The 9,308-nt window shown below is 46.9% G+C and overlaps 2 protein-coding genes across 2 annotated transcripts; both read left to right on the top strand.

Moving 5' to 3' along the window:
* Nucleotides 1–622: 622 nt before the first annotated feature.
* APOBEC4 (apolipoprotein B mRNA editing enzyme catalytic polypeptide like 4) lies at nucleotides 623–3,318 on the top strand. Its single transcript, XM_075157083.1, has one exon. The coding sequence runs from the start codon at nucleotides 989–991 to the stop codon at nucleotides 1,955–1,957; it is 969 nt and encodes a 322-aa protein (XP_075013184.1). The 5' UTR covers nucleotides 623–988; the 3' UTR covers nucleotides 1,958–3,318.
* Nucleotides 3,319–3,749: 431 nt separating this feature from the next.
* ARPC5 (actin related protein 2/3 complex subunit 5) lies at nucleotides 3,750–8,562 on the top strand. The gene is made up of 4 exons (XM_075156951.1): nucleotides 3,750–3,928; nucleotides 4,707–4,778; nucleotides 6,593–6,769; nucleotides 7,280–8,562. Exons 1-4 carry the CDS (start codon nucleotides 3,785–3,787, stop codon nucleotides 7,340–7,342), a joined length of 456 nt encoding a protein of 151 aa, XP_075013052.1. The 5' UTR covers nucleotides 3,750–3,784; the 3' UTR covers nucleotides 7,343–8,562.
* Nucleotides 8,563–9,308: the final 746 nt, after the last annotated feature.

Raw genomic sequence — 9,308 nt, 5'->3', positions numbered from 1 at the left:
TCTTAAAGAAGGGACAACGTTGTTGCCTGCATGCGAGAGCAGAAGCACAACAGGAGCTTTCTGCCCAGCTGGCACAACAGACAGAAACACACAGAAATAACAATCACCTGGAAACAAATTTAGTAACATATTTGTTAGAACAACATCCGTCTTTCAGCTATAAAAACCTTGTATCAAAACAGCACTAAGGAAACAAAGGAAACTTAGTAAGATAGGAAACAAATATCGACAGGCAAAGAACAGAAGCTTAACTACCACAGGTGGCTGGTCGTACAAAAGAAAATCCTGTTTATGTTCTCGTCTCCTAGCACTTGGCACCTGTAAACACCTGAAGGAGCCCGCCTGCCGTCATCATTACAACTGGAGCAAAGTTACCGCACTTGGGAGAGATCTTTCTACAGCTGAACTGCCAAAACCAGGGAAGAAATAGTCGCTTTCTTCTTCACCACCTAATTTTTAAGTGAAAGCTTGCAATATTCATGAAAGTGGAAGCTCTGAACCAATCCTAAAAAGCCAGTGAAGGAAATCAGATAAATATTTACTATTACCCTGAGCTGGAGCTGCTGAGATGGTAATTATACCTTTTTTTTTGTGTTGGTATTTATTTGTTTCTTTTGCCAGGTTGCGTAAAGCTCATCTGCTAATCAATTCCTGAAAAGTACGGCTGTTCTTATTTTACAGTTTTTCCTGCTTAGTGTAAAAGGGCAGAAGCCAAAGAAGTATTTTTGACCTGTGTTTTTAACAAAAAGGCTAGTTTGTGAAAACTAAAAATGCTCCCAGGCTGCAAGAGAGCTTTGTTCTCTGCGTCATCAACCAAGTTTCTATGTCCTGCTACAAGTTTCGGTACATTTTTTAAGAAACTACCCCTGATTATTTTTGCAGTTTAAATGCACAACAAATTGAGGAGTTTAATTAAAATATTACTTTTCTTTTTCATTCAGGACTGTCAGCTATATAGCACATAAACAGCGAGATTTTTCAACAGAACATGAATGCAGAAAAGACAGTTTTCCAAGAATATTTGACAAATCAGGGGACTGTGGTAAAGCCTTATTGCTGGCAGAGACAGAACCACAGCTGTGCTAGGTGTCCCTACCACATACGGACTGGTGAAGAAGCGAGAGTCCCTTACACGGAATTTCACAGGGTCTTTGGCTTCCCATACAGATCAGCAGCAACTCTCCAAAACAAACACCTTGTCTTCTATGAACTGAGAAACTTCTCAGGCAGAGTAGTCCAAAAAGGCCACGCTACAAACTGTACTGACCAAGACAACCATCCAGAATCTATGCTGTTTGAGGTGGGCGGTTATCTGGATGCAGTTACAGATGCCTATGAAAACATTGGATGCATCATCCTCTACTCAAATCACTCTCCTTGTAACGAGGCTTATCACTACTGCATAAGTAAAATCTACAACTTCTTGCTGAAGTATCCAGAAATCACGCTCTGCATCTATTTCTCTCAGCTTTATCACACTGAGGACGGTTTCCCCACCGCCGCGTGGAACCGCGAAGCTTTGCGGAGCCTCTCCAGCCTGTGGCCTCGGGTGACTCTGCAGAGACTGCCTGGGGGGGCACGGCGTTACCTCCTCTGCAATTTTGTGTATGGCATCCCAGGGGCAACTCTTTATCACCCAACTTCACCATCAAGAACCTTAGCAGATCCACAAAATCCACATCAAATTAATGACTTAACAGGAATGAAACCGTATTTTAGGACAGCCTTTCCACAAGCACCGCAGGGAAAGCCTGCTGCGCAGCAGAACTTAAAGGCCTTTTCTTCTCCTAGCCCAGCCTCCCAACTGCCTTTACAAGCGATGAAAGGCAGTCTGCTCCCTCCGATGTCTCAAAGCCACTTGGTGCTTTTCCCAGGCATGTTTCTGCCCTTTCAGAGGGAACATCTATACCCCAGACCTAAAAATATCGTAAGGCATTTAAAAATGCCAAAGGAATAATTCAATGAAACTGATAATTCTGAAATGTTTCCAAGTGGCAGACACCTACTCTGAAGGTGATACAAATCGAACCGCTTCCAGGCTGTAAAACTGAGTTCACAGGTGGCAAAAAAACCCTACCAATAAAGTCACCTCCTACAAAAGTTAACCCACAGAATAACTGTGGATCTCAAATAACTGATTATGAAGATAACACGCTTTTATTTTAGTCCTATACCTTTCAAACACAAACCCATAGCAGTAAACCCAAAACCTCAGTATCTTCTGATTACCTCCTGCGATTAATTTATTTGTTGCCCTCGAGCCAATTTCTACCAGAAAAATGTAAATAGTCCACAAGCTACAACCACAACCACAGCCGGATTGTAGCTTCCCAGCTGAGGCAACTTTGGTGGAAGACATGACATGGCCTAAATTCGTCCTCTGTCAAGAAGGTGGTTCTGCAGGCTGATATATGAATAAGATTTTCCCACCAGCTGTTTCCTCAATAATAGGGGGTTTTATATACACATATATGTGTGTGTGTATGTGTGTGTATTTTTTTTTTCTAGGGCTGCTGCCTTCCATTAGGAGGAACCTTAAAAAGCTGTGTAATTTTCTAATTAGTAAGAAATATCTAATAGGATAATATAGATAACACAGATCTACACAGTCCAAGCGTAACTGGAAAGGAAAAAAATCCCCATCTTTTAGAGCTGTGTTTTCACTTTGTGATTCAATGTATTTGTTATTAAAGGTCTTAGTTGTTAGTTGTTAAAGATCTTAAAGAATGGGGCAACTGAAGTCAAGAACGTGTTGTTCCCCAGCAAACGAGGGTTCCTTCCCAGGTAACGTTAACTGTGAATAAACATACTGACTGATTTTGTAGAAGTCAGTGCTTCTGCTCCTTTTTTACCCTTTTTGTGGTCACAGCTATTATGTATCTGAGTGAAAAAAAAAAGGCTGCTTCCCAGTGTGACTTTAAACACCCTTCACTTCAGCAGAGGTGATCCCCCTTGGAAACTCAAACATTCTTCCGAGTCTCTCATGACATAATAGAGGCAGAAATGTGCTAGAAACCAGCAGACCCCTTACTTTTACACCCCCTAGGAGCTCCTTTAGAAAAGCTTTTTTTGAATTAGATCATACCAGAGGCTGTCGGTGCTGTAGTATGGGGATGATCAGTTCCCTTTTATCACGAAAGATAAAGCCAATGCTATTTTTTAACTCTTGGGGAAACAAAGTGGTGTTTGAGCTCAGGCTTCTGCCATCACCGAGCTCAGAGCCAAACCCCGTACATCGATGGCGGGGTTATATTAGCACTGCGTTGTGCCAATACCCGCTTCGTGCCCCCAACAGGCCTGTGAGAGGGCGCCGGGACCCTGCCTTGCTCGTACCCGTCTGAAAACGGGACCAAAGTCGATCCCGCACGGCATCGCGTCCCGTCTCCAGGTTCGCAGGGAAAGCTCGCTGCCGAGGTCTGTCACCAGACCGCACGCCCGCGCCTTCCCGGCGGCCCAGGACGGCGGCGCCGAGGGCGGACTCCACCCGGCGACGGCTCAGGCGCTACGCCCGCACTCGTAACCATGGCGACCGGACGCCGTCTCGGGGCACCACGTAGCTCGCAGCCGACCAATAGCAGCTCGCCTCGCGCGCCGTTCGGCCCCTCCCTCCCTCTTGCGCCCCCTCGCGCCGCGGGCGGGCGGCCTCCCCTCAGTCCGCCTGCGCACAGCGCGCGCTCCGGCTCGCGCGTGCGCCCGGGAGCAGGCGGGCGGGGGCGGCTCGGCGGAGAGCGCTTGCGCGGAGCGGCGGGCGGTGGCGGGCGGCGGCGGAGGCGAGCGGGTGGCCATGGCGAAGCACACGGTGTCTTCGGCGCGGTTCCGCCGGGTGGATGTGGACGAGTACGACGAGAACAAGTTCGTGGATGAGGAGGAAGGAGGCGACGGGCAAGTGGGGCCCGATGAGGGCGAGGTGGACTCGTGCCTGCGGCAATATCCTTCCGCCGCCCGGCGGGAAAAAGTCCCGTCAGGAGCGGCCGCGGCGGGGGGGTGCGGGGCGGGCGGGGACCGGGCGCGGTCGCCGCCGGGGCTGCCTTTTATGGGAACGTCCGTGCCCGGCGCTGCCGCCGAGGGACGGAAAGGGGCGACAGGAGGGCGGAAAGAGGCTGACGGGGGCCCGGGGCTGGCAGGAGGAAGGGGCCCGGGGCTGACAGGAGGAAGGCGGCCCCGCTTCTTCCCCCTCACGGCAGAGGCGGCGATGTCCCGAGGATGCGGTATCTGGGAGGTGTCTTATGGCGGGGGGCGAGAGGAATGGAGGAAAAGGGTTTCCTGTGGCGGAAAGGAGAGCTCCGTGTGCCTGCTCCCACTGCCGGCTTCCCCAGCTGGCTGGCTCTTCCCACCGGCCGCTGCTGGGTCACTGTCCCGGCGGCTGGTGGAGGTGGATGTGCCGAGCTGAGGCCTGTTCTCCAGGGCTACAAATTGCAGAAGTGATGGAGAATAATTTCTTTTACTGGGATGCTCATTCAACAAAGGGCCTAAGAAGTATTCTCCAATACTGGAACTGTACAGCCTGTCAGTGCTGCTCCTTCCTCAAATGGCCTAATAATTGCTACCTTACACTGTAATCAGTGTTGTCTGTTAAGGGAAGCGTTGCATCCACTGAACCTTAAGTATTTTCAGTCACGCACAAGCCAGCTACAAGAATCGCTGTCCTGGAGCTGGTTCTGTTGCTTTCCAAATACTTGGTGTCTGGTCCTTAACTGTCTGGCACAGGGAACATGATGGCTGCACTACAGGCAGCTCTGAAGAACCCTCCCATCAACACAAAGAACCAGGCAGTGAAGGTGAAATAGCAACTGACTCACTCATGGGTTACTCCTTAAAAATCCTTTCCTGTTTCTATAACCCCTGCCCCACCAACCCTGCCAGGTGTGCTTTGAGGAAGCCAAGAAAGTTGGTTTTTAGGATATTCCCCGATGTCAAAACAGCCGTGACCTCTGCTGTTTTAATCTTGTTCAAAATACCATAGCTCGGATCTCATCTGTCCACGTACCTTTAACTCGGTGCTAGATCAGGTTTTGTGTGTTCTCCTACATGCCTTGGTTGTATGTTGCGTGCCCTGGCTAACTCCACACATCACCAGGTGCCCGTGCCCGATCCAGACCCGGCGGCACATAGATGTAGTCGGCACTGAACAATCAAGGAACCACAACTGCAGTAGTCACCTCTGACTAAGGAAACTCTGCTAGCACAGCCAGACCGTGAACCTACAAAAAAGGAAGAACTGATGGTTATCGCATCCAATCAAAATTAAGCCGTTAAAACCTCAGAACACGCAAGCGCTCCCCCTGTGACAGAATATAGGAGCTTGCTGCGTGCATGTATTTCTGAATCTCCCCAGAATAAACCTTGAATGGCTCATGATTGCAGGGGCGAGAGGAACAAGCAGATAAGACGTGGAACTGCCCAGATGGTGAGCGCCTGCAGAGGTCTGTTCTCCCTGCTTGAGGGGAGTCCCATGGGCACGTTGCCGTGCTGCTCACCAGGCCACCGGTGGAGATTTTTTCACCTAGCCCCAGCCCTTTCCTGAGGGTTTTCACAGGGTTTTGAGATCCAGCTATTTATTATAGATAGTGCTGTATAAAAGACGTAAAACGAACAGCTTTGTCCTCACATTAATGACTTGTTTCCATTAGATCCGTATTGATGTGTTTGAGAATACACTTTGAAGGCAGGGGAATTGAAGAGGGCAGAGTGACTGAGTTTTAGTGTTTGGCTTCATTTTTCCTTGATCTCATGGAACTTTTATGGTTTTACTTCTAGTTCTTCATGTGAGGTCTCGCTAAGCCATGCGGCTATGGGATATTAAATTGAACAAGAAAACTAACATCCATAATTTCTGAAGAAGGAAGCTACTTGAAATACTTGTGTAATGGAATTACTCAAAAGTCCAACAAACCCAAGACCTTTTTCTTTCATCCTCCCTCAGTTACTGATGGATGAACAGGAAGAGCTGCTTTTTGCTGATTACATGGCTAATCTGCCGCTGTAATCATGCCACCACACACATTCCGGGGCCTGAAATGACATCCAGATCAACTTGCAAATGGTTATTAATGCGAAATATTAATGCTGCCAGTTTGCATTCTGTGTGCCTGGGACAGAAGTTGACTGTATTGAAAATGTGTGGCTTCCAGCAGTCACCTCTTCCAGGCTGGCCAATGGCATTTCCATGGAATATAATAGTTGTATCTCATTAAACAGTACAAAGGCATGGAAAAGGCTCTGGCGACAAGGGAGGCCAGTCAAGTACTTAATTCTTGTAATTCTTTTGGAATTTGCCAGACCTTGAGATTCGATACGAAAATTTATTATTTAGCTGTAACCTCATTTAATAGGTGGAGAGTTGCAAACACAAGCAGAGAGGCAGAAAACCTAGAGCAGGACAAACGCGTTAAACTCTTTTATGTTGTTTATCATTGGGAGGACATATCTGTTACACATCATTATCACAAGCTTTGTGCACAAACTGCCCTATTCAAACAGATTTTAGAATTGTTTAAAAAAAATCTAGTTTTGTTTGTTGGAGAGATGAGTAATATTTGAACGCACCTTATACGAGAGTGAATGTATCTCTGCCTTCCTTATTTGTTGACAGGATCGCGCAGAAAGTATTGTCCTGAAGGTCCTCATCTCTTTCAAAGCCAACGATATTGAGAAGGCGGTGCAGTCGCTGGACAAGAACGGTGTCGACCTGCTAATGAAGTACATCTACAAAGGCTTTGAGAGCCCCTCTGACAACAGCAGCGCTGTGCTGCTGCAGTGGCACGAGAAGGTGCGTTTATCGGGCCTGCTCTTGCCGGGGTTATCCGTGGTAGCAGGTTCTTGGGTCCGAGGCTCACCAAGCCTGGTAAGAACCGCCTTTCTGTCTGGTAAAACTGAAATGCCGTGAGGAGGGTGCGGTCCTGCGAGCTCACAGCTGAGTTATATCATGTGCCTACTTACTCTGATTCCTTGGGTAAGGATTCTACAGTTAAAATTCGATTTTCTGTTATGCTGAGGCAAACAAAATGGTTCAATCCAGTGATTCAAGCAGATGAAAGTACCTAGAGGGAAGCAAAATTTGCAACTTGGTTATGCAGGGAAATAAAAGCTTGTTAAATAACTGTCTTCAAAGCAAATGCGATCATCCTTTCCTGGCACCCTGAGTGTGAGAGGTTTGTTTTTAACATAAAGAGCGGGGAGATGCTAATTTGAAATACAGTCGGGAAGCCTTTCTGATCAGCAGTTGTTTCAGCCTGTAGCTGCCTTGACCTGGTGTTAATTGCTGTGTTTCTGTTCTCAGGCCCTGGCTGCTGGAGGAGTAGGGTCCATTGTCCGCGTTTTGACTGCCAGGAAAACGGTTTAAATCCAGCAGCGAGTGGTTGTCTGCCATCCACGGCGTGGGAAATGCTGGTACAAAAACCAACCAACCAAATGCCATTGCTGCCCTGTGGGCAGCGCCTGTCTCTCAGCTTGCCTTCTCGCTGCTTCTTTCATACCTGACAAATAATGCATATCGTGATCTCTTTTTTGTTAAATTCTGGAAAATTATGAAGGTGCAATTTTATTTCTAACAGGAATATTTGGTACTCGCAAACATTTCAGTGACACGTATAGCAACATATACAACTTCATGTTTAGGGTGATTTGCATTTGTGTATAATTATGGCAGATTTGGACCTGACTTTCCGAGCAAATGCTGAGGGACGTAGGGCAATGTCTTAATTCTTTTTGCTAGCCAGGCAGTGTTTTGATGTAAGATCTACATTTGAGAAGTGGGGCAGCTATTAACGTAGGTAACTGGACCATGTTTCCTTTGGTCAACCTCTGAACCTACAGCCGTGAATAGGACAGAAAGCAAAGCCTCCCTTCCAACCCCGATTATCATTCCAGAGAGCTGCGTATTTTCCTTAACCTCACATCTCACGGCCTGTTCTGGTTCCTTGTGATCAGTCAAATGCTGGGTCCGCAGTGGGAAAGTCACAACGGGATGAAGTTGTCCGTCGTGCAGTTTGGATGGTAGAATTTAAAAGGTTGATGGTCCATTTACGCTGGAGCCCAGCCCTGTGAACTTTTCTTACTTTGGGGAGCAAAGATCCTGAAGAGAAGAAGAAAAAGCAGCTTTCACACAGCAAATCACCTTTCAGCAACTTGAAAGTAATTTGATTTTGTCAAGCACAACAAAGTGGCTGCCTGGGGTAATCTGAGAAACGCATACTGGTATCCACCACCATCCTTGCAAAGCTCCCGTATTTTGTTTTCTCGATCTATAGGGTCTTAAAGGATACCAGACAGTTCACATTCCTGTTGCATTGTGCCACAGCATGTTAGCTAGTGGGCGAATTGGGTTCCAAAGTAAAGAGGAGTACTTTAAAAAGAATTAGGAAAGCCCAGGGCATCCCAAACCACAGCTCACTGTGGAAGGTTTAGGGCCAGGACTGAAATATGTGTTTTACGTTCACCGTTTTACTGCAGTTCAGTTGTGTAAAACTGTTGGGGAACTTGTGAAATCTTTACCGTTTTTTGATATCTGCTTTTTTTGTAATAATAATAAAGACCAGACAATAAATTGTCACTGAATATTTACTCAGTATCTGAAATGCCTTGAAGTTAACTAACTGTTGGACTAACTATTTTCAGCAGGCTGGTATTCAAGGATGGACAAGAGTAAAAAAGCAAGCCCTAAAACTTCTCCTCTCCATTAGTTTTCTTGATAGGCTTGCTTTCTAGCCGTTATTTGTACCTGTATGTAATGGCAATACACATGCAGCGTCATCTGACTAGAAAATCTGAGATTATTTCAGTGACATACTTAAACAGCAAGAAATGTTCCAAACCAGGACTAGAGATGTCTCTGCCTGTGCTAAAATTGTAGCCAGAGAGCGAGATCATCACAACCATTAATGTTAGATGCTTTCTCAAGCACAAAAGGAGGAAAGGGGTAATGGCCTAGCAGGGTGGTTGTGTGGAGCAATGCTCCAGATTTCACAGCTGGGCTTTTGTTTGTCTCTCTGCCTGCCCCAGCTCCAAGAGATTAAACATTTAATCGTTGGTTTTAATAATAATTTAAGCACAGATACAGTCCTGGGCTTGTCCTGTGGGTGGGATGACTGTGTGTGCCTACGTCATCGCTAATGGCACACATACTCAGCTTGAACTTCTGAAGGGCCTGAGCATACAGAAACCTGGTGCTGAGCACTCGGACATTGGAAGGACATCTCCTGTTCGTTACCCAAGTCATCACGTTGGAAAAGCAGAGCTAGTGCCTTCAGATGGCTCAAACCAAAGCGTTCCCGAGGCACCACGTTCACTCAGGAATCAGTAAGACGACA

Source organism: Calonectris borealis, chromosome 8 (assembly GCF_964195595.1).
Source record: "Calonectris borealis chromosome 8, bCalBor7.hap1.2, whole genome shotgun sequence".
Lineage (NCBI taxonomy): Eukaryota > Metazoa > Chordata > Aves > Procellariiformes > Procellariidae > Calonectris > Calonectris borealis.
Note: the sequence above shows the minus strand (reverse complement) of the source record. Positions and strands in the feature narration are given on the sequence as shown.

Bases quoted from the DNA above. Each gene is read 5' to 3' on its own strand.
- APOBEC4 (XM_075157083.1), top strand. From the start codon at position 989: ATGAATGCAGAAAAGACAGTTTTCCAAGAATATTTGACAAATCAGGGG.
- ARPC5 (XM_075156951.1), top strand. From the start codon at position 3,785: ATGGCGAAGCACACGGTGTCTTCGGCGCGGTTCCGCCGGGTGGATGTG. The intron at 3,929-4,706 runs TATCCTTCCGCC...CTGTCTGGCACA, and splicing joins TGGACTCGTGCCTGCGGCAA to GGGAACATGATGGCTGCACT. The intron at 4,779-6,592 runs GTGAAATAGCAA...ATTTGTTGACAG, and splicing joins CAAAGAACCAGGCAGTGAAG to GATCGCGCAGAAAGTATTGT.